General features: G+C 38.8%; 4 protein-coding genes across 5 annotated transcripts; 1 reads left to right on the top strand and 3 right to left on the bottom strand.

The window, feature by feature from the left end:
• Nucleotides 1-1,841: 1,841 nt before the first annotated feature.
• On the bottom strand, nt 1,842-13,966 carry LOC126761337 (neuralized-like protein 4). The gene is made up of 13 exons (XM_050477400.1): nt 13,381-13,966; nt 12,958-13,314; nt 12,209-12,899; nt 11,654-12,140; nt 9,514-9,690; nt 9,094-9,434; nt 8,278-9,021; nt 7,947-8,218; nt 7,566-7,880; nt 7,249-7,501; nt 6,855-7,194; nt 6,677-6,790; nt 1,842-5,961 (listed from the first exon to the last, which is right to left on the bottom strand). Exons 1-13 carry the CDS (start codon nt 13,630-13,632, stop codon nt 4,323-4,325), a joined length of 5,982 nt encoding a protein of 1,993 aa, XP_050333357.1. The 5' UTR covers nt 13,633-13,966; the 3' UTR covers nt 1,842-4,322.
• A 742-nt stretch (nt 13,967-14,708) lies between these two features.
• Nucleotides 14,709-18,821, bottom strand: LOC126761516 (ubiquitin-conjugating enzyme E2 R2). The gene is made up of 3 exons (XM_050477805.1): nt 18,681-18,821; nt 17,544-18,158; nt 14,709-17,456 (listed from the first exon to the last, which is right to left on the bottom strand). The coding sequence occupies exons 2-3, from the start codon at nt 18,090-18,092 to the stop codon at nt 17,133-17,135; spliced, it is 873 nt and encodes a 290-aa protein (XP_050333762.1). The 5' UTR covers nt 18,093-18,158; nt 18,681-18,821; the 3' UTR covers nt 14,709-17,132.
• A 164-nt stretch (nt 18,822-18,985) lies between these two features.
• On the bottom strand, nt 18,986-21,422 carry LOC126761826 (T-cell immunomodulatory protein). Its single transcript, XM_050478235.1, has 3 exons — nt 20,939-21,422; nt 19,866-20,864; nt 18,986-19,805 (listed from the first exon to the last, which is right to left on the bottom strand). The coding sequence occupies exons 1-3, from the start codon at nt 21,138-21,140 to the stop codon at nt 19,192-19,194; spliced, it is 1,815 nt and encodes a 604-aa protein (XP_050334192.1). The 5' UTR covers nt 21,141-21,422; the 3' UTR covers nt 18,986-19,191.
• Nucleotides 21,423-22,229: 807 nt separating this feature from the next.
• Nucleotides 22,230-24,612, top strand: LOC126762944 (probable Ufm1-specific protease 2). Of its 2 annotated transcripts, none has more exons than XM_050480024.1 (4): nt 22,230-22,378; nt 22,453-22,869; nt 22,930-23,526; nt 23,593-24,612. In XM_050480024.1, exons 1-4 carry the CDS (start codon nt 22,340-22,342, stop codon nt 24,394-24,396), a joined length of 1,857 nt encoding a protein of 618 aa, XP_050335981.1. In that variant the 5' UTR covers nt 22,230-22,339; the 3' UTR covers nt 24,397-24,612. The 2 variants fall into 2 exon arrangements, with proteins under 2 accessions (XP_050335981.1, XP_050335982.1); XM_050480025.1 differs by having other exon boundaries at nt 22,234-22,378; nt 22,433-22,869.
• The last annotated feature ends 2 nt before the right edge of the window (nt 24,613-24,614 follow it).

The following is a 24,614-nucleotide window of genomic DNA, read 5'->3' as shown; positions in this document are numbered from 1 at the left end:
CCTGGCTGACTGGCAGCGAGGCAGACGGGTGAGTAATTGATCGACACTTTGAACTTAACTCCCCTTTTTGACTATTTGCCAAGCAATTAGTGAGTAAATGCGCACAAAACACATAGATACATATATGTATATATGTATATTCATATAATGAGGCAAATAGCTATCGCCCAACAGTTGATGAACTTGCTGTGGTCAACTGTTGATTTTAAACTTATATTAGTTTAAAAATTATTTAAGGGCATGTTCGCACATTTTATATATATTGCAGATATTTACAGGATACTGACATTCGAAAAATTCTTTCTAAGAGGCTGGAAAGAGAACGAACCCTTTTTTTCTCTGCTTTGTCTATTTATATCTACAGGATCCCGACTTTCGGCAAATCCTTTCTTCGAGGCTGGAAAGAGAGCAAGCGCTCGTTTTCTCTCCTTTAAATAGTCGACATTGCCAAGCCTTTGTTGAGATTTATCCATCTAAGAAGGTGTATAGAAACTTGAGATAGTACAACTGGCTCTGATATATGTTCAAAAAATTCGTACTCAACCATAAAAATCAACCCTCGCTAATATTTGTATTAATATATGCAATTATAGATATATATATATATATACATATAACGATATATGTATGTATATATAATGTATATAAGTACGTGTAAGCACTCACAAAAGTTAATGAAGCAACGCTCGCAACTCTCGCATGTATCATATGGATTAAGTAAACAAACTCGTGCGGTGCTACATGACGTATACGTAACATTCAATATTCAATGTAAATTCGTATGCAATTCCCTTGCGCATAATGCGTCCCAAAGGAGTTAATTCAGTGGTATAACTTTTTGTTTTGCTTATTTATTAAATTGTAGTGACCTAATAATGTAGCTCCGCAGCTACAGTATACATACATATATATAGGTACATATATACGTACATGGGTACTTTCATATACTTTTTTCTACCAAACACATCAAATTTGCCTGTTTGTTTAACTACATATTGTTAAATCTATCATTATGCACCCGCGTAGTGTCAGCTTTGTAATCTCGCCTGAAAAATCCAGTCAAGTTCAAGTTTAATGGTTCCAGGCCGTCTCTTGCGGTTTTTAACATATTACACATATGTATGTATATACTTGTATGTATGTAATTGGATAACTACATACTCGTATAGGCATATACACGTGTATAATTACATAAATATACATTGAACATACATAGGTTTACAGATACTTACATACATTATCTCCATACATTTGGAGTGTGGAACTTGTCATGCAGTATTTTTTTTTTCTTCTTATTTGGCTCAAGGTTAGCAAAATAAATGTTAATAAACTCATTCATACACAGGCCACTTTATATGCCCTGAACAGGGTATATTGAGTTTACCACGAAGTTTGTAATATCCAGAAGGAAGCTTCGGAGACCTTCTTCTATAAATGATCAGTGTGATCCATTCGGCAATGTCCGTCTGCTCATCCATCCGTCTAAACGCACACTTGCCTCTCGGTTTTTGAGATATCAATTGCCTAAGTAACCGATTCTGAGCCGGAGTTTTATCTAGCCAAGCTCGTCAACTCGACAGTACTTCTCGAAATTACTTCAGGAATATTTTCTACCGCTATAACAACAGCAACACACTCCTGTTAGTAGTATTATTCGTTTACAAAGCAGTTCCTAGAATCGAAACTGACACACATACATACATACATAGTATATCTTTTTATATATCCCTATAAGTGCTCAACTGTTGATTCTTTGAAATTTCTTTACATATGTATAAGTATATACCTAACGGCACATATATGTATGTGCTAATGCCACACAACAATAAAAACAACCATAATTTTGTGCACAATTGTGTAATCATAACATTAATTATTTATTTGCGAAATTATAATCTCTTTTAATCAAATTCCATTGGTATGTATATGTGTATGCGTATGTGTGTGTAGTACTCGTATATAATTTTAATTTGATTTGCTTAGCCATCGATGAACAATTACCGAATTACAATTTCTCCAAGCTTTCACATGCATAAGTGTAAGTATATAAGTGTGTGTGTGAGTGCGTGTCGTTCAAGTTCAGTGCATATGTAAGTATGTTGGTATGCGTTTATATATATACTATATATACAATAAAATGTATGTAAATAAAATGTAATTTTTCGAAATCAATTAATTTCAATAATTAGAATTACATACAAAATCGTAGAATTAGACTTAGAATATAAGAATTTCAAATTTCCATACATACATACATACATATATGTATATGTATATATGAATTTACAAGAGTGCTGCTTGTTAGCTGAATTTCATTTATAGTATAACATTTGGTTCAATTAAAAATAGCAATTTCCAAGTTAAATGGTTTTTAGAAAATAGCTTTGAAAATCAATTTTTTTTGTTTTCCAAAACTACTGTTTTAAGTTAGGTTTCCTAATAAGAGTTAGTATTTAATTTTATTTGTTATTAATGAATTTGTTTTCAAAAAGTTTGAGTGAATTTTATTTTTCGAAACAAAAATTTAATTTTGGAATAACATTTTTATTATACTTTTTTTTACAAAGTAGATTAGTTATAATTTTACAATAAATATTATAGTTTCTTTAAAAGTTTTGATTTCCTATTTTTTTTATCAATTCCATTTAAAATAAGCTCCATGCAATTTATGATGAGTTCGGTTGAAAGCTCAAAGCTCAAATCTCAAAGCTTTCATAGCAAGCTTTTATTAGGCAAATTTTAATATCAAAGATTTAGTATTTAAAAACCAGTCATTTTTACTTTCATAAAATTTGCGCACGCCTAGAAGTCAATGCTACTTGAACCATTTTTTTTTAGTATGGAAGTTCAAAGCTTTCAATATCGAAATTCGCTAAACATTTGTTACCTTTTACCTAACAACAAAATAAAACACAAATATTTATGTGCAAAACTTAAACTGCAGCAATTCTTTACAGCTTTCATGGAGTTAAAAAGATATCCGTTTTTAAGAGACTCAAAGCTCATTAAAGAAGACTAAGCTAAACTAAAAGCAATCTTAAATCATTACAATTTTTCAAGCAGTTTTCACAGAAAATATAGTTTAGTATGTAAGCTTAAGCAACAGTTTATATAATAATAAAAAGTGTTGGCAAGTTTCTGTATCAACTGTTGTTCTCGAAAGCTCTAGTCTAATACAAAAATACCATTTATTTATAAGAGCTATTTGAAATGTTAAAAAATAATTAAATACTAGACATTCAAAAGCTGCCAATTATAATATTTGTTGCAATTCGTAAGTTTATGCATTAAAATTTTAGATTTAAATTCAATATCTCAGCCCATCTTAACAGCTTTAGCATTTGATTGTGAAGATCTTTTCATTATTTCGTTAGCGAATAAGAATCCTGAGAAGTGTTTGAATTTTAAGCTTTCTAGACTTCATAGTTTTAAAAAAAGTTTAATGGGGTTGATAGTTTTAGGAAAAGCTTCAACATATATTTTCCAAGAACTTTAAACTTTCTAGAACTCATAGTTTTGAAAAAAGCTCAATGGGATTGATAGTTTTAGAAAAAGCTTCAAGGAATATCACAAAAACTTTTTTCGTAAATTTCGCAAGTATATTAATTATATTTTCCAAGAATTTTAAACTTTTTAGATCTCATAGTTTTGGAAAAAGTTTCAAGGAATATCACTAACAATTTTTAATAAAATTCGAAAGTATTTTCTTTATATTTTTCAAGAATGTTAAGCTTTCCAGAACTCTTAGCTTTGTATATGGACTCCAAAGTTTTGGAAAAAGCTTCAAATAATGCCAATCACTTATTTTTAGAAAGTTTCGTAAGCATTTTCATTATATTTTCTAAGCATTCAAAGCTTCTTGTTGCAATATATTTTAGTTAGTCTGAGAAGCTTTCAAGTAGCAGAGCTTTTTATACCATTTTTTAAACCTCGAAATTCCAGAAATTTTCTTAGTTTTTTTAAAGCTTTACTAAGTGCTTATCAGTGCAGTAAACTAATGTTAATGTATAAATAAATAATGGATGAAGAATGTGCAATGCCTTATGGACCAGCAGTTCATCTAAAAAACTAAATAATTTTGCATTACATTTCCATAATTTATAACGTTATATAAGTTTGTATATATAAAATTGTATGCAAAAGTGCAAAATATATATATCATTTCTTTTTGGAATAGTAATCTTATAATGAAAAAAAACATAAGAAAAAGAGACTAGCAATGCTTATTGAAGCGTAGCCATATAGCCTATTTCTCCATGCTGCCACAAACCAACTACTCAACGAGACCTTAATTGTATTTTTCATTTGTCATTCGTCTGCGCTTAGTTGCCATCTAAAGCGAGACTGAGCCCACCGCCAGCATTCTTTGAAGGCGTTATTTTCTCCAATTTCAATATTAGCGCTGTTATGACACAAGCGCCTGCCTCTTTCGTAAACCACGTCATGTCTTTGAGCGATGCGCTCGACGCTGAGCCCGCACTCATACTGCCGCCACCGCCGCTGCTGCTGCTGCTCTGTTCGAGCGTCAAACCGCTGCTCGATTCATGCGGATGCAACAAGTCCGCCGACGAACGGCGCTCCAATAAGCTAAGCGCGGCCGCTGCAGCGCTTGATGAGGCCACCACCGCGGCGTTTACATTCATTTTGCTGCTATTCGTCAGGCAGAGCGATTGCCGACGCACGTAGACCTCGAAAGCGGTACCGATGCGATACGAATGAGAGTTGACATTGTATTTATGTTGGCTGTTCATCGACACAATGCCGGCAGCGTTCGGTGAGAAGTGCAATTCCAGACGCGTGCCGGGCTCATCCTTCTGATTGCTGAGGCTGGTGTGCGATTCGCAGCTCGACTCCAACGGCAGTGGTTGACCATGATCTAGTATGGCACGTATTTTGTCTACACGCGTCATGTAGTAGAGCGGCAGCCATTCGCCGGTGTCGAGCGAATGCTGCGCGGCGGCCGAGTTGACCGTTTGCTGGTTCAACTTGAAATAGACCCAACCGTGTAGTTTTTCCGATGTGAATGCGTTGCAGTGCGCGCAAAAGCAAATGGGATCGGTTAGCGGTTGGAAGAAGGATTGCGGCAAAACGAGTGAAGTACGAAACTGTTGCACTAACTTCAGATATTCACAATCCTTACGTTCGATGGAGGGTATCGACTGCAGCGAATCAAATTGTGTGGACGTTGATGTCGACGAGAGTGGACCGAAATTTGCCGAGAAAGGTTGACTCAACTGCTGATAACGTAAACGTAACAAATCATGTTGTTGTTGCAATAGTAACAAATGATCCAAATTGTCATTGTCCTCAAGATCATCATTATCATCGTCGTCGTCATCATCATCATCGTCATCGTCGTCCACATCGTCCCCTTCCTCAGCGCGCTCCTCTACCGCATGCTCGTGTGCACCCACATTACCAACAGTGCCTTCTAAGTTAGCAGTGGTCACGCCCACTGCGGCGGCAGCATCAACCGTAGCGCTGGCGGTTAAATTGCTATCGGTTTCGAGCGCCCGTTCATTAGCTGTCATATTATCGGCCACTGTTGCATTAGCATTTGCGCCATGTATACCAACGCTGCTGACTAGCTGTTCCAACGCATCCAAATTGTTTGAGGAACGCTGAGCGCTGAGTAAATTCTCTTTGGAACTGCATCGTCGCAGTTCGCTTTGCAGTGATATGCCGCCCACAGCGCCGGCTTCTTCGAGCGCCTCATAATCTTTATTCGTATCATGGACGTAAGGAGCAGTGGTTGTTGTAGTGGTGGCGCTGTTGTTAGTGCCTGACGCAGCCGCGTTTGGTGCGGCGGATGTTGAGGCCGCTGCAGTGTCAGCAATAGCGCCACCTGTCGTTGTGGAGTTAGCCGACGCATTCAGTGCGTTTTGAAAACGTTGCGTACTCTGACTGCGTTGAATATTGAGATTGGTATTGTGTTGTAGTTGTAACGACTCCCGTAGACAGCTGGAAATAAGGGCGAGAGAGCAGAGATACATATATTTTATATGAAGCTACATATATTTATAAATATAAAGAGCATAGAGAGAAATTGGAGAGAAAAAATGAGAGATTATAGCCGATTCGATTTAGCCATGTCCGAAATAGTCCCACAGTTTTTAAGATATCGATCCGAAATTTTGCACTGCTCGATCCAAATAAGTTTTGGTATCGAACACTTTTCATTTGAAAAGGTATATTGACGAGATTTCGGAGTCGATTCTGCGTAAGGTTCACTCTCGTTTTTCGTGGCAACTCGAGCTCTTCGCCTGCGATGGGTGGTGGTTTGACTCCAAGTACACCATTCACTGCAAGGGAGTCGGTGGATGGCTCCACTGTGAATGGCGGTCAGTGATTGTCAGAAGTTTGTTGCGTCCGAAGTCTGGTCGGCATACTGTCTAATGTCGTCGACATTGTCGAGGAATGACCTCTTGATGTTACTAGGAAACAGTTCCGCTCCAAGCAGGGGCGATTTTTCAGCAGGATCTGCCTGGAGAGGAGTTCATTATGCTCCTTAACTGGAAGCATAAGGGCCTCAATATGTAGGTGTGTAGGAGACATCAAGAAGCACCCTGTCGTAGTCCGGAGTGCAGTGTTCTGACAAGTCTGAAGCTTCTTCATCTGCGTTCCACTGCATCCAGACGACCATAACAACAAACTCAACAATAACTCGTTTACATACCACGAAGTGTTAGCTGCATTCGACTCCACAGCACGATTTTGCTCCAGTGTACGATTTTTTATCGAAATATTTAACAATAAATTCTCCGAAACGCTCTCCATCACCGAACGATTCCTGTTGCGGGTTAAAAAATATATTTAGAATACATTAAAGTGTATAAAAATTTGGTTTTACTAACATTGCCGCATTGCTTGTACCGCTGCCCGCAGCCACACCGCCCACTGCGCCACCGCTTGTCTGCATTGCCTGCGGCTGCTGTTGCGACAGCTGCTCCGTTTCCTTTTCATGCATTTCCAAATCGGCCTTTTCACATTGTGGCACACCGCCATCCTGCTCCTGCAAGTTATCATATTCCAACGCGGCGGCCTCCTCAATAATCGGCGTGCTATTGCGGCCTACATCGTTGCTGGTAATGAGTGAAATTTTCTCACATTTTCCGTAGAGATCGAAAACAGGGTAGACGTGATTGGGTAAACCGGCCGCCAAGTCCTCCAAATTAATGGAACCAACCATGATTACTGTGAAAGAAACTTGATACAAAAGGTACATGAAAATATTCGCCGCGCACCTACCCAACATTCCGACATTCGAGAGTGTCATGGTGATGACTGTACCCGGCTGTATTTGTTCCAGCGCTTCGCCATACTTCGAGGCTATCTTTTGACCGTTTATATTGATGTAATCGTGGGTTGCCACCCAGCACGGACGCTTACAATGTAAAATGGAGATCGGCAATTGTGAGACGCTTGTGGGTTGCGGACACGCTGCGACCACACCGACGCCTATTGTGCCCTTCCATTTGGGATTCACGGCGTCCACTTTGATCTGTAGGTTGCGAGATTAATTGCATTTTGTTTATTGGATAAAAAAAACACGCTTTTCCACTCACACTAATGCTCTCGCCCTTGCATAACGGTTTGCCCACAAATACGACGCCTTGATTGTAAGACTGTACGCGCATCGCCGAACGATGTTCATCCAAGAGTCGCACATGTTTGCCATGCAGCTCGGAGAACTCGTAAGTTTGCATCTCCGAATCGATTGATTCCAGCATCGAGTCTTGTTTATTAAGCGGATCAACACCAAAGTCGAGCGAGTCTTGTAGGCGTAAACTACACGGACGCAGCGGTGAAGTCGGACCTTGGGAAGAGATCACTTGCACGGCCATGGTAGAGCCTTGCAGTTCAACAACGACGTAGACATCCTAGCAGAGCACGAAAAGTACTTTAAAAATAAATACAACAATAATATGTGCAGCACCGTTACTCACATTGGGCACATTCTGAAAGTGTATATTCATGTCCTCCGAATTCAGCAGTATGCGCAGCGTGCGCGCTGGCGTCAGCTCGAGCGCAATACGATCACCTACACGCAGCCACTCCAAAGAAGCCATGGAACGCTGCAGCAGTGTCGAATTGTGACGCACCTCATTGCCGGATACATACCAGACATTGGCAGGTATGCGTTTAATACTTAACGGTATATTTTTGCGCACATAGTCGTCGGAGAGATTCAAATCGGTAACGCCGATATTGAGACAGCCTTTGAAATGCAACATTATTTCAATTTAAAAAATTGTCTACTAAAAAACAATCCCATACCTGCGAATAACGAATTGTGCGAGATCAGTTTGATTTCGAATGGCGCACCCACACTCAGCGGATGCTCGGAGAAAACGACACAACGCGAGAGTGCCGCCGAAGCGCCGGTAATACGTGAAGCCACCGTCCAGCTTTGCGATAAAGTTACATTGCCCGATATGCAGGTCCAACGATGCTTCAACTCCGACGTTGCCGGCTGTATAACCGAAGTTGCTTGACAGCTTTGAGAATTCTCACTGGTCGCATACGGCGCACGTATGTCTGGCTGCGATTGCGTGAGCGTCACTTGCGCACACTGGCCATACAAATCGATTACTGCCCACACATTCGGCATACGACACTCACAGGCAGGGCCCTGATCGACGCCATCGATGAAGAAATGCACATAGTCGCCATTACGCATTACACCGACACGTGTATCCTCGCCCAAGCTATCCAAATCGATGAGCACATTGGATCGTATAGTTTTACGATTATGAAAGATCATCGAGCCACAGAGTATTATCATATCGTTGGCATCCAAGTCGGTAGCATTGGCAGCGAGTTGTATGTCCTCGGGGCGTGTACCCGTCACACCGATCTCTATATTGCCCGACCAGTGACGCACCATGATATCGAGCGCAACCTCGAAGAGTTCGCGCTGACGTAACGGACGATTACTGAAGACTATGGCATCATTGAATTCGGCCAGCGAATTAGGACGGGAAGCGGTGAGACCGCCATTTGAGATGCCAGCATTTTTACCTAAGCATAACCAACAAATGAAAATTTTAAAACTCACCAAATCACCGATTGCGAATAATTCATTTTACCGACCGTGTATGCTATGGAAGCGCAAGGGTGGCTCACTGTAGAGCGTTGTATTGGAGATAGTTGAATTTCCCGTATCCGGACTGCCACATTCAGATGTGTCTATTATGCTAGCCTGCGCCGCCTGACCGTAGAGATCGATAACACCAAAGACGCGTTCAGGCACATTGGTCGCTGCCGGTCCCTGATCTACGCCATTCACCCAGAAATGTAACGTGCCATCGTCCTTGCGCACGACACCCACACGATCACCGACCTGCAAACGATCAAGATTCTGACCATATTGCTCAATGACCGTAATGCCGTTATGCATAACACCATTGCCCGTCATCATCCAAGTGCCGGAACTGTAAGATAACCAATTAATTAGGTTTTAGTTTTAATTTCGAAAATATTGGTGTTGACGTCTAATTTAGGGAATCCTACCGCACATTGGTCATGGTAAAAGGAAAGTCTAACTCTTCGGCGCTGTGCGTGGTCACACCCATCTCTACCGAGCCGGCCCATTTGGTAACGACACGCTCGAGCCGCACTTGAAACAGTTCATTTGGACGTAAGGGGCGACGAGTTAGCACAACCCCGTTGTTGAAGTCATCAGATGCACTGGAAATAAAAATTTCGTGATGTTATGTCATTTCAAAGTCATGCGGTAAATTCGCGGGAAGGTGGCTGCCAGTTGCCTATATAAGCAGAGCAGGCACCGTGCCTGGCCAGTGCTTGGGTGACTGTCGCGCTATGATGTTATGTTATTTGAAAGTCACGCGGTATATTCGCGGGAAGCTGGCTGCCAGTTGGCTCAACATAAGCCAAGCAAGCACAGTGCCTGGCCAGTGCTTGGGTGACTGTCGCGCTGTGATTTTATGTTATTTGAAAGTCATGCGGTAAATTCGCGGGAAGCTGGCTGCCAGTTGCCTATATAAGCAGAGCAGGCACAGTGCCTGGCCAGTGCTTGGGTGACTGTCGCGCTGTGATGTTATGTTATTTCAAAGTCATGCGGTAAATTCGCGGGAAGCTGGCTGCCAGTTGCCTATATAAGCAGAGCAGGCACAGTGCCTGGCCAGTGCTTGGGTGACTGTCGCGCTGTGATGTTATGTTATTTCAAAGTCATGCGGTAAATTCGCGGGAAGCTGGCTGCCAGTTGCCTATATAAGCAGGCACAGTGCCTGGCCAGTGCTTAGGTGAGTGTCGCGCCGCGATGTGATGTGAGTTGGCGCGAGGCTGGCCGCCAGCTCGAGCTATATAAGCAGAGCAGGCACAGTGCCTTGCTTGGTGACTGTCGCGCTGTGATGTTATGTTATTTCAAAGTCATGCGGTAAATTCGCGGGAAGCTGGCTGCCAGTTGCCTATATAAGCAGAGCAGGCACCGTGCCTGGCCAGTGCTTGGGTGACTGTCGCGCTGTGATGTTATGTTATTTGAAAGTCGTGCGGTAAATTCGCGGGAAGCTGGCTGCCAGTTGCCTATATAAGCAGAGCAGGCAGTGCGCGGGATGGGTGCCTATAAGCAGAGCAGGCACAGTGCCCCGCAGTGCGACTGTCGCGCTGTGAGTGCCTGGCCAGTGCTATATAAGCAGAGCAGGCACAGTGGGTGACTGTCGCGCTGTGATGTTATGTTATTTCAAAGTCATGCGGTAAATTCGCGGGAAGCTGGCTGCCAGTTGCCTATATAAGCAGAGCAGGCACAGTGCCTGGCCAGTGCTTGGGTGACTGTCGCGCTGTGATGTTATGTTATTTCAAAGTCATGCGGTAAATTCGCGGGAAGCTGGCTGCCAGTTGCCTATATAAGCAGAGCAGGCACAGTGCCTGGCCAGTGCTTGGGTGACTGTCGCGCTGTGATGTTATGTTATTTGAAAGTCATGCGGTAAATTCGCGGGAAGCTGGCTGCCAGTTGCCTATATAAGCAAAGCAGGCACAGTGCCTGGCCAGTGCTTGGGTGACTGTCGCGCTGTGATGTTATGTTATTTGAAAGTCATGCGGTAAATTCGCGGGAAGCTGGCTGCCAGTTGCCTATATAAGCAGAGCAGGCACAGTGCCTGGCCAGAGCTTAAGTGACTGTCGCGCTGTGATGTTATGTTATTTGAAAGTCATGCGGTAAATTCGCGGGAAGCTGGCTGCCAGTTGCCTATATAAGCAGAGCAGGCACAGTGCCTGGCCAGTGCTTGGGTGACTGTCGCGCTGTGATGTTATGTTATTTCAAAGTCATGCGGTAAATTCGCGGGAAGCTGGCTGCCAGTTGCCTATATAAGCAGAGCAGGCACAGTGCCTGGCCAGAGCTTAAGCGATGTTATGATATTTGAAAGTCATGCGGTAAATTCGCGGGAAGCTGGCTGCCAGTTGCCTATATAAGCAGAGCAGGCACCGTGCCTGGCCAGAGCTTAAGTGACTGTCGCGCTGTGATGTTATGTTATTTGAAAGTCTCTCTCGCGGCTGTGTGATGTGATTTGGAAGTCATAAGGGACAATCATTTCATTGAACAATTTCTTTGGAGGTTTCTTTATTGCCTTAGGCAACAACCCATGACTTCGTGAATAATATAAAAAATAAACTGTCTTTCATGAGCCATACTTACTTTGGTCGAAGCGCGGTGCGTCCACTATGTGTGACCGTAGCATGCGAACCACAGATCGGATGGAAGGTTAGACGATCGTCATTACGCTGCGTATTAGTGCCAGATAGCGTTGAGTCGCCCAACGCGGCCGCTGCAGCAGCAACCGTTGAATTGACTTCACCCTCGGGACTAAGCAAACTCAATACAGGTGTCGGTGTTGCCGAATTCGCCGTAATAAGTGCATTTGTCGCACCGATGCTATCGATTGCCATATTGCCGCTAGTTAAACCTGACGCGGCTGTGAGGATAAGATTATTGCGTCGTGTTACTAAATTTTGTTGTTCCCGCTCATCGCGATCCACAATCGTCACTTTGGTGGTCATGCCGTAGAGATCTATGACACCCCAGAGTGTTTGGGCGACACGAGTTGCGGCCACACCCTGATCCTGGCCATTTATGTAGTAATGTAGATTTCCGTTAGACTTGCGCATCATACCCACACGATCGCCTGCAAAATTCACACATAAAATTAATATGAATGAATGAAATATTGAAAGACCAAAATAAACAATTTACCTTCACGCAGTTCATCTAAATTAAATTCGCCATACTGACGTCGTGTGCCCTTGCCATTTGTCAGTATACCACAGCCGGACATCATTATGGTGCCGCTGCGCATATTCGTCATTGTAGCTGGGAAGTGCAGCACCGACGGATTGTGCGTAGTCACACCTACTTCTATGGAACCGGACCATTTGTCCACCAACTTATCGATGCGTATCTCAAACAGCTCATTATCCTTCAACGGCCGATGTGTCATTACCACACCATTATTGAACTCATCTAACGGTCGTCGACGCTCGGCGCTGCGACAATGCGGCGAAAGCTTCACAAGAGAGCCACAGCGTGTGTGAAAACGCAGTCTATCCGTATCATAAAAGTCTCCCACGTTTTGCAACGTGGACGTATTATTCGCAATAACTGCCGCAGCCGAGGAAGATAACGGTAGAGCGCTATGCAAACCAGTTTGCGATATCGCGGAAATCGCAGCGGCGCCTGCGCTGCCCAAACTGGAAAGGGCGGCATTAATATCAGCGTTCGTGCTAATGTTTGAAACTAGACCACCGCCACTGCTATTATTGTTGGCTGTGCAGGCGTTGTTTGCTGTCGGCGATGTAGTTGAAACAACTGTCACATCCACACTCATCGGTACATCGATATTCTGCACAATTTGATGTGCTTGCTGGACTGATGTTTCGGCGAAATCCTTCGTAAGAAATACATTTTTTAATAAAGATTTTAAGACGAAATTCATATGCCCTCACCCCTGAACCACCCACATCCGTTGGACAGAGTGACACTTGCACACAACGCCCGTACAAATCAACCAATGCCCACAATGTCTTGGGCATATTACGCGCTGCCACACCTTGTGGCTCGCCATTAACATAAAATACTAATTCATTGTTGGAAGTGCGCATTACGCCAACGCGATCACGTTCGCCCAGTGTCTCCAAATCGGTGCCATAGAATTCAATTAGACAAACGCCGTCTTTACGCACATCAATGCCGGACATTACCCAGGTGCCGTTACGCATTGCCGTAGCACAGGAAGGCAGTTCTAGTTTCTCTGGTGATTCGGATGTCACACCAATCTCAATACTGCCGCCCCAAGAATGGTTCTAAATTCAAAAGTGTGCTTAGTAGCTTCAATTTTTACCAAACACTTACACTGTAAGCATACCAACCTTCTTCTCAATTACCACTTCGAAGAGTACATCGTCTGTCAGCGGTTCGGCGCTAAACACCAGCGCATGACTAAAATCACGCACAGAACGCGCCGCAGTGCGGTTGCCATTGGAAAGTGTTATTCGGCGTCCGCAGCGATGATGGAATGTTTGGAGCGCTTGTAAATTTATAGCATTAGAGCCTGCTGTTGCACCGATACCACCGCTGCCGCTCCCACTTAGCCCAACGGCACCTCCCCCGCCTGTAGCCATTAAACTAGCACAAGAACAAAGAACTCAAAAACTTTGTTATCTGAGGTATTGCTACTCCCAGACAGTAATACAATTAGTTAGTAGAATCCTTGGAAAATATACTGCCTTTGTTGTCTGCCTAGACACTGAAAGAATCGATCTTTTTCGCCGCACTATACCAGCCACTGACTCTGCTCGTTTCGCACAGCACCCGCAACCCAATGTAAGTGGTTGCTAATCTTTGAATTTGCAATGAAAATTTCTGAAATTTTTTCTCTATCGTATATTTACAATTTAAAATTTTAATTTTCTTTCAATTTTCACGAAAAGTGAAAATCTTGTCTATTCTACTTTTTTCTCTTCATTCAAAGGCGCAGCAATATTAAAGCAAATTGCCGTTGACATGAAGATGCGAAAATCACAAAATGAAATGTCTGATAAGAAAACAAATATTTACGAATATGAATTGTAAAATAGTGTAAAATGCGAATGTGGAATAATAACAAAAACTGATAACTTAAGAAGATAACAGCACACAAAACACAGGTATTGCCAGGAACTAACGAATTTAGTAAACATTGGAAAAATTGTACTAGAATTTGTTAAGATTATATTAATTTAAATGCACCTTTTGTGGCTGTGTTGGTATGGAGAAATCGCGTAATGTGCAAAGTAAAAAGTGCTTATGTTAAATTTGTTTATTTTTTTGTTTGTGACATTATTGTGAATTGTAACATCTGAATCAGCTGTTCGTTGTTTACTTTGGAAATTGGCGAAAAGTTCCTTTTTTGATTACCATCAAAGCAAAAATGCAATTAACATTGTTACTCAAAATAAAATAGTTATTAATCCATCCAAGCAGCGTTAATTCGCCGAGTGGACAACTCTTGGCCCAATAAAATCCGGGACAATTTCAGTAACCAGCTGTTGATTTTATCTACGTAACCAGAAAGCACCGGATTTTATCTAACCAGGGACTTTCAACTCGAGGCTATTCCAAAAATTTTGGTTTGGTGGTTTTCTGCCACTTATATTAGAGAAAATGTTGCACTCTTAACTACTTACTGCGTGAGTCTTGTATAAGCAAAACTAACAAGTTACTTTCTTTAATCATATGGTTATAAAATGTGAAGGATTTATTCGACAACAGAATTACACGTTCTTGGAACAGTGCAGTTTTAGATTTGGGCAAGGAGTGTCACATCTTATCATTAGTTCTATATCTTTTCAGAGAATATATCTTACAATCGTAGAATTTGACAGTTAGCTTTCCATTTACTAGTTATACAATATTATTGCATGTTTTGAATATCATCATTAAAGATTTATTTATTTTTAGAGCGTACATATTTATTTATAGTATACTTATGTATGTATGTATGTCCATCATTATCAATTATTTTATACCTCTGTATCTGAGCTTTCCGTTTACTTAGTTTGAATATTACAATTTATAGTTACTACATATTTCATATTAGTTTTAGTATTTTTATATGAAGAGGAATTCTAATGTTTAGTTATAAAATGTTCTGCATGTATTGAGGAAAAGTATGTATGTATGTCAATACATATTGGCATAAATTAAAAGCAGTTGCTATTATATATATGCTTTCTCAAGTATATTTATTGTATATGTATGTATATTACTTTCTATGCCTTATTTTCTCTTAAAATATGTTTAATTTTCAATGCAACGACGTTTGCGACATGAATTGAAAATCATTTTTTTATTCACTATAGTTAGTTGAAACATTGATAGTTTTGTGAGTTTTTAGTTAGATTTAAGAAAATTACTGATTTTTTAAACGCAAACTATAACGCCTGTTATGATATTATTAATTAATTTTTTTAATATGTTACATTACTTAACATTTGCTTTATTACAAAACAATTTATGTACGTCAATTTAATAAACGACAAAGAAAATTAAAACAATCATTAGCACATGAAATTTTTTTGAAATTTTTGTTATGTTTTATATATTACAATCGATCCAGTTTTATGTAGCTTTGCATTGTAAAAAATAGGTTCCCACATTTGTTCTTGATTTGGAAAAGTCTAGAAGTTTAGCTTAAAATATATTTCAGGATTAATGTTTTTAGTAAGAGCGTTTTTTTTTTATTTTAACCATTTTTTTTACTAATATATATTACTTTGAGCCAATTTCAGTTGTCACATGTGCATTTAATTTTAGAGAAAGTTGTTCATTGCCAAATATGTTGGTCAAAATTTGTTTAAATTTATTTTATATAGCGTATACATATTAAAACCGGTATTCGCTTGAATACTTATTACATAGAAAATTTACATACATACATATAGACAAAATTAAATAATTAATAAATAGTTCGTTGGTACATTAACGCCAGCTTTCTATTTTCTAATAATGCAGAAAATCGAAATCTTAAAGACATAAAACATTACAAATTAGCAATATGAGTATAAAAATATAATAGCTCTAGAACAAAACAGTACATGGGCATATGTATATGATGAATACCAAAATAAATTTATATAAACATACTTAAATACAAGCTATGTATTGCTGTGTCGAAATTAAACTAAGTAAAAATACGTGTATACAAGCAGTATTATACGAAAAAAATTCAATGTTTTCAAAACTGAATTGCATAAACAACACATTGTGTGTGTGTATTTTGTTTAAAGTAAAAGTTAAATATTTAAAAATGTGTAAACGTGTAAACGCGTCTCAAGGGTAACAGACAAATGTAATGCTGTTGTATCTGCATTCAATTGTGATAACTGTACTCGTACTGGTAATAAAGAGTAACCAGCTTGTCATTTGTCGGTACGTTGTAGTGAGATAGCTGGATAGTGTAAAAGGTGGTAATACATTTCTTTAACATAAACTATTTTCGTGGTCACTTGACGTCATTATGCATAGTTTTAGTAAGTGTAGTGTACGAAGCGTCGAATTTGCATTATACAATTAAAGTTTTAGTTGATATTTATAGCGCTACTTTTATGGCATTTTGTTGCTATTTGTTGTCAGTTAATTTCTGTTATTTGGCTTTAATATTTGTTATTACTCTTTACATGTATTATTTTTTGTTAAGTTTTCATTTAATATTTTTATTGTTACTTTTTAGAAAAACACTTAATTGATGCTAAACTAATCTGCACACTTCTAATTATTTCATTTATTTATTGTATATATATGCATGTCTGTTTATTTATCATTTCATTTACAAAAAAATATTACGGTAAATTTGCGTTATTGCTTTTTTGAAAAGTCTAATTTTTTCATTTGAATTTTTTATGTTTAGCAAAAGGATAAGTGTGCTTTCTTTTTTTTCATTTGTTGTTTGTTGTTTTATTATAAATATATACACTACATAAGTGCTAAATTATTCCTGAATTTTGTTGCCACATATGCGCTGCATAAAAATTTCTTGCCTCCTCTTAAAAAAAAATCTCACACAATTTTATCTTTTGCCTTTTCTACCTTGATTTCACACTCCGAAGCAAAAAAATAAAACATTATTCATTTGAATGTGAGATTACGATGTCTCACCTTTACCACTGTCATCAGCAGATTCATCCGCGGTGCCATTGTCTTTACGTTTCGTGTTTGTGTTGTCTTCATCAAGGTCATAGTCATCGTCTTCATCATCATCGTCGGTTGGTAGATCGTCTTCAGTTTCCAAATCATAATCATCGTCAAAGAAATTTGTGTCTAGCGTCGGTTCTGTAGATGTTTTACGTGCCGGCTTAAGGCAGTAATCCTCAAGTGTCATCGGCACAACAATACCTTCTCTTATAGCATCTGCATTAGCAGCCTGTGCCTGTTTTCGTATAATGCTTGGGTATTCGTTATCCTTTCCCTAAAAAAATATAAAATTAGTAAGCACTTCAGGTTATAGCCCAAAAAACAAGTATTATATATAAAGGTATACGGGAAAAAAATTTACCTGCGAATCACGCCACCTCCGGTACATAACAGATGCATCAACATTAGCTGGCGAATATGTGTTCGGCTCATTTAGCAGCGATATAACCGATAGTAATATGGTGCGCACATTTTGTGTTGGATTCCATCGTTCACAAGGGAGTTCTCCACTTTGTGGATCATCTACCGGAGGATGTAATATGGAAATACAGAGATCACCATTTTCATACACATTTGGATGCCAAACTTTTGTCAGGAAGCGTATAGATGGCGGTGAATACGGGTAATCTTGTGGAAATTTCATGTGCGCTTTGAAATATCCTCCCTGATAAAGTGTATCCGGCGGTCCAAATATTGCCACCTCCCATTCAAAGAGATTATCTTCATTAAGCAATTTTACACGGAAACCTTCAACCGGCTCTTCTTGCAGTGATTTGTATTCGAGCGCTAGTGCACGAACCGCCGGTCTGCTGGGCATACTAGTACTAGCTGCGTTTAAGATATGCGAAGTCATCGTCGTTGAGTTAGACGATCTCGTCGGATTCGATGTGGATGCTGTATTTGCGGACATTGGGGGCAGTTGATAAGGTTTCGCTTATATATTCAGTTTAAAGTTGAAATTTAAATAAGTTGTATGCTAAAAAAAATAAATAAAAAAAATTATTGCAAATATATGTTTTCAATTTACGAGGTTTTGCTGATATAAAATAATATAAAAATAAATTCTTTTGAGGGTCAATGCTCCATGCCTATCGTTTATTAGCCGTCATCGGTGATACGTCAAGGTGAGCATGTATCTTTAATGAGGCTAGGCACAAAGCAGTTGATTGAAACAAACACAATCCCTTGAATCGTGACTATTACAGAATTTCTTCTTCATCCTCTAGTTTCTGGCCACAATGTTGAATAAAATGGATATATTGTTGTGATTAAATAATTCTGTTATTAACTAGGCGCTCCAGTAACGGCAAAAGTAAAAAAGCGGCCTTAAACAACAAAAAATAAAACAAATCACATACACACATACATGCACCATGCAATCTGGAAGAATTATTTTTTTACTCGACTTTTTAGCACCTCAATAGTTTTCCAATCGACATTGTATATACTTATTTATAGCTTGAACATTATCGAAGTTATTAACAGTAAAAAAACTCACTTTTAAAGACTTTTCTGGTTTCGCTTTTTATGAAAATAATCTTCTTAACTATAAGTTACTGTATTTTCGTGTGAGCAATGAACAATAATTTTTTTTTTCGCCGATTTCACTTTGCTAAACTCAGACATGGAGTTGACAGTGTTGCCATGCGATCGTTTTTATTCACTTGGCTGCACTGTCAAAAAAGTGTTGTATAATGTTATCTAAATTATTTTTCCCTCGGAGTAACATTTTATTTACACGGTAAAAAACTACTAATGCTATATTTGATAAATATTCCATTTATAGTAAAAAGTACTATTACATTTAGAGGTGTTAATTTAATTTATTAATGATCCACTGAAAAAGGCATTAAATAAAAATAACCAATAAAGTATTATCAATAGAGGTATACAAATAAAAATCACTTTTCGCAATAAAATAGGGTTTTACACTAGAAATCGATTAAAATTAATATATATATAAACATTTCAAGAAGCAAAGGCGTACAGCTTTTTCAATTGCTACTGTTTTACATTGCATCAAAATGAAAGCGATGGGCTTCTTGCAGTTTTTCTTGTTTATCCTCCCGTTTTTCTTTAATATACAAAACCAGTATAATGAGCACTATGACCAGACAGGTACCACCCAACGCCACCACACTCATTAAAATGAGTTTGCTGGGTGTAACGAAAAGCTGTGCTTTCCAATGCTGAGGTTCACTCACTGGCTTTGGTACAACAATAATCTGTGAGTTCGGTATAACTTGTGTCCAAGTACGCGATTTGCTGCCCAAACCTACTGTCAGCGAGTCTACGAAATTGGGTGTACGTCCAAGACCGAAAATGGTATAAGGCAATTGCAGTGCGAAATAAGCAGATTGTGGAAGTTGAACACTTGAACCTTGTTGTTGATCACCCTCCTGTGTGGTGGTGGAGTAGGTGATACGTGGACCAGGTAAATTCGTGCCATAAGTTCGTCGCTTCCTACCTAATGGTGTTGTTTGTGTAGGATTTTTGCTATTTATAAGTCCCGTAAGAACAATAACTTTAACAAAATTTGCATCATAATCCAGCGTGTTTCGGAAGGCTAGTGGTCGATACTTTCCTTGTTTAGTTTTTTCAATGAGAATAACATCGAGGACACCTTTAGGATAAAAATATTGTATGCTGTTACATATGCTTGTAGGTTTTTAAGATTACATACCATCTTGATAGAAATCGTAGAATGCGCCGGCGACAGTTTCATTTCCCATTGGACTTAAGCCATTCCATTTAACTTCAAAAGTTCGTTTTAGAGGTTTGTTACACATTTTGCATGGCACATTCTCCAAAAGAAAAGTTTGCATACGCTTTGGTCCACTAATAGTATGAAGTGTTATAATCAAATCAGGATAACCATCCATATTAAAGTCTCCGCTACGTGCTGTGATGGTTTTCAGGTAAACATCTGATTCAATTGACGGAACAAAGCCCCATAGTACACCTTGTGGATCCTTAAAGTTTACATGAACATCACGGAAGCTTTTACCATCGTACACCAAAACAGTTGAGTTTGAGCAGTCCGTTTGGATGCAGACGGGTAATATAATATTCTCGACTCCCTCTAACTCAAAATCAGCAAATACCGCTTGACCAATCATGAAATTTGATGAACCAATGATATCGATGTCAATGCTGTGATTATAACTAAAATCCTCCTTTTCTTCAATACGACCGTACCATACCTCATAGTTCTTTTCGGTTTGAACTATAAGGTCAGCTGTGAAATCGCCGTTAAAATCTAAATAGGCGTTGGCATTAGGTATGCGTATTGAGGCGGTAGTTTGTTCAGAACCGCTCGGTGGTGCTTGTGAGCGCTTTTCTGGAGCTTTTCGTTGAGGCTGGAATATCCAGAATGCTCGGTCACCATTTTCATCCAATCCGAACAGATCAATGATCATATCTCGATTAAAATCCAATGCCAAAGGCTCACCTTTGGTGGTTAAAATTGGATTTCCAACACTAGAGCAATTAATACCATCAGGACCGCCCCAATTGACATGCACGTTATAAATATTTTTCACTGCATTTCGTTTGGGCCGCAGCGTTACAAGTACATCCATTAAAGCATCGCCATCGAAATCTCCTGGTACTACACTAGTGATTTCATAACCATCGAAATTGCAATAGGGACCATGTCGTAAGAGAGGTTCCGTATAAGCACCTTGGAAAAAAATACGTAAAATATTAATATACTCATTCGAAAAAAAACTAAATAGATGTATATAGGTATGCTACCATATAGAATTTCTAAGGTACTCATTTGATCTCTTATTAAGAAGACATCAGTCAACTCATCAGAGTTGAAATCCCCAAATGCTGCAACAATGCCTTCCTTCACATCGCCAAATACTTGCTGCGTGATATCACTGCATCTGGACAATGTAATAAACGTCAGCAATAGTGCAACTTTTACACTCTTTTCGGTATAATACTGCATTGTTTACTATTTTTGGTGTTGAACTTTCAGTATTATTAGTAAAGTCTCATTGTCTGCTAATATCGATTTGCAATGATTGAAATCCAGAAAATCGTTTAGTTTTCACTTTCACCTAACGAAAATTGCTTTCGCTTATTTTTCACTATGCAAATAGTATTTACTTCTTCCTTATGGTTTTTTATTGTATTTATTTCATTTACTTATATTTATGTATGTACTTATTTTATTAATTATGAAAAATTCAGAGAATAGTGAGTCAGAAGATAATGAAAGCCAAACAAAGCAGAGTATGTCAGCTGTGTGAAGGTGCAGAGTTGCTTTCCAATTGGTTTAAAATTAACACTTTTGTTATATTTTTTTAACAAATTAAAATATAAAAATATATATATAATATATATATATATAATTTATACAATATATATAGAGATATAAATTAATTTTTATACAATTTCGTTGCCAGTTGTTATTATGGAAAATGTGTGTACGGATAATGGAGCAAACCACTTTAATTTCGTATACAAATGTTATAAGATTGGGTCAACGCTCAGCAGAGCGGCTTTCTCGATAACATGCACCAGTTTTCATGGGAAATGTCTTCAAATTCTTGTTTTTAATTCTTATCTACGAATATATACGGCGCATTCTTTTAAAAACAATATTTTTTTTATAAAGTGAAAATTCAGTTTTACACTTAACACGTCTTTAGATGTTAAAAATATATTTTCAATCAATTATTTACACGTAATTATTGATGTTGCTTAAATAATCAATTTGAGCAGTTGGTTTTTTATTATTTTTTTTATAAAAAATATGAAAGATTGCATAAAATATGCCGATTGCAATCGTATCTACCAAAGTTACCCCACATATTAGTACGGAGTTTTACGAAGTTTGACAAGAATTGGAGGAGGAATTCCAAATTAATTGTTAAGATAATGTGTAAAGTTATTATTTCAAATTCTTGGCTTATTATTTGTTTTTTTTTTTTTTTTTGAACTCTTATATATTGGTTTTGTTTTGACCATGTCGTAGGTAAACTTGGCAGCACAACGGACAACTCATCTGTCATTGTTCTTTATTCTTTTTAATGTCATTCTTCTCACTGCCCAACAATTTACGGTCAAAATTTGCCAACACATACCATTTTGTACCTGTAAATTGTAAATTTTTCAAGGGAAACGTGCAAATAAACACTTAAAATGTTGCCGAAACTTAAAATATCAGCATTTCTGTTGAAGGTAAGTGGTTTGCAAATATTTTGCGTTCCCCTGTTGTCTTTAGAGATTCTGCAGAATAACTTTAATTACCCTAGCGTCTCGAGCGCATCAAACAGCAATGCAGTGGCTGCCTCTTTGGAGTGCTATATGGAGAAGGCACATTGTTACTTATGGGGTTTAATGTTGAGTCCACCATTGGACATCTGAATTACGAACAAATTCAGTTCAAATTTCCTGCAGAACTAGACTTGTGTGGGTTGGTAAAATTTGGGGACTGCACCGATGCTGAGGCACATATAAATGATATCTTAAAGGACGTAGATATTACGGATAATCCAATATTATTGCAGTGCGAGTTGGGCACACTTGTAGGAATGCGGGCATCTGTTTTTATACACAGTAAGTTTGAAGAGGTGCCTTATGAAGTTATGGAAGCAGAACAATTGTATCGTGATTTTTGCTTCACAAAACTAAAATGTAGCCTGGAGCTATATACACATCAAACAGTGGAGGTAGGGCCATGTTGTTTACTATTGTATATATTCTATGTTTACCATTTTTTGTATTTATAGGCGGTACGAAGAGAAATGCATACACTACGTAAATTGCTCTCCGGTGGCAGTTTAGCTTTTTGTTTAGAATCTACTAAAATATATGTAACAAGCGCGGGAGCTCAAGGGCAGGGTATAACAAATGAATCGCTAATTAACAATGTTTTAAATGCAGTAAGTAAAGCTATTAGCAGTGCAGATGAAAATCATGAGAATGTCGAAAAAGGTGGCAAAAAGAAAGTGCAAAGTTCGAGTGTGTCATTAGCGAACGTATTTGGAGCACTAGGTTGCGCATATGATATATTGCGAATTAATGTACTACGGTGTAAAACACGAGAGCGCAATGCAATCGATAGTACGGGCGGCAGTAACCAAGCGGCACCACCAGCAGTTGCGATGTGTGTCAAACGAGAAGAGGAAAAAGTATGTATGCCGTTGGAGGTAGAAGCGATGGCGATGCTTTGTAAAAGCACCAAAGTAAGTCGACTGTACGACATACTTATCGAAAGCATATGTCGCTCATTGCGACTATTTGAACAAAGCATGGTAGAGCGTTTAGAGAATTCCACTGAAACACCACAGTTGCTTAGGCCTTCTGGCTACCACTTCTTTCCTCAGGTTTGTAATACAATTACTTATACAACTTTTTTCACGAAATATGAAATCAATTGTATATATTTTCAGGAGTTCGGTCATTTCTTGTCGTGTTCGTACTTAGATGGGGTATCGGATGATGAAACTAGTGTACAGGATAAACGCAAGAAACTACATCGGCATTTTGGATTACCGGTCACACGACCATATTTTCGACGTGCCAACCACTGTCTCTTCTATGATGAACTTAGTACTCCATCGCCATTGGTAAACACACATATAGGTTTGCGACCAAGTGGCATTACCGACGGTAGACAATACCTTGTGCAGGGAAACTACCATTACTATCATTATTTGCAGCAGCAAATGCAAGATAAAGGTTGGGGATGTGCGTATCGATCATTGCAGACGATTTGTTCATGGTTTCGGCTGCAAGGTTATACAGAAAAACCAGTACCAACGCATCGCGAAATTCAAAAATATTTAGTAAATATAGGCGATAAGCAACCCAGTTTCGTTGGATCAACACAATGGATAGGTTCTACGGAAGTCAGTATGTGCCTTCAAGGATTTCTTAACGTTGACTCAAGAATACAACACGTTACTTCTGGCGCCGAAGTAGCAAATCTTGCTTCTGATTTGGCCATGCATTTTCAAACGCAAGGTACACCCATTATGATTGGTGGTGGAGTATTGGCACACACTATAATCGGCATCGATTACTGCTCTCAAACGGGGAAAGTAAAGTTTTTGATATTAGATCCGCATTATACGGGCGCAGATGATTTACACACGATACAGACGAAGGGTTGGTGTGGCTGGAAGGGTGGCGACTTTTGGGATAAGAAAAGCTACTACAATCTGTGTATGCCACAGCGACCGATTATATTTTAAAAATACCAGTGCGATGATTGCGAATGTTTTCAAAAGTTATTGTTTACTCATTTTTTACGCGTAAAGATTTGTTTCAAGGTTAGTTTGTTACCATTTGCATTTTTATTTTCGTTTGTTTTGTTAATTTGCTTTGCATGTAAAATTAGCAAATTGTATGTTTGGCAATATGTCTTATTTTTTTATAATAGAAAAAAAATATATTCAAACAAGCCAGTAGA

Source organism: Bactrocera neohumeralis, chromosome 6 (genome assembly GCF_024586455.1).
Source record: "Bactrocera neohumeralis isolate Rockhampton chromosome 6, APGP_CSIRO_Bneo_wtdbg2-racon-allhic-juicebox.fasta_v2, whole genome shotgun sequence".
In the NCBI taxonomy this organism is placed as follows: Eukaryota; Metazoa; Arthropoda; class Insecta; order Diptera; family Tephritidae; genus Bactrocera; species Bactrocera neohumeralis.
Note: the sequence above shows the minus strand (reverse complement) of the source record. Positions and strands in the feature narration are given on the sequence as shown.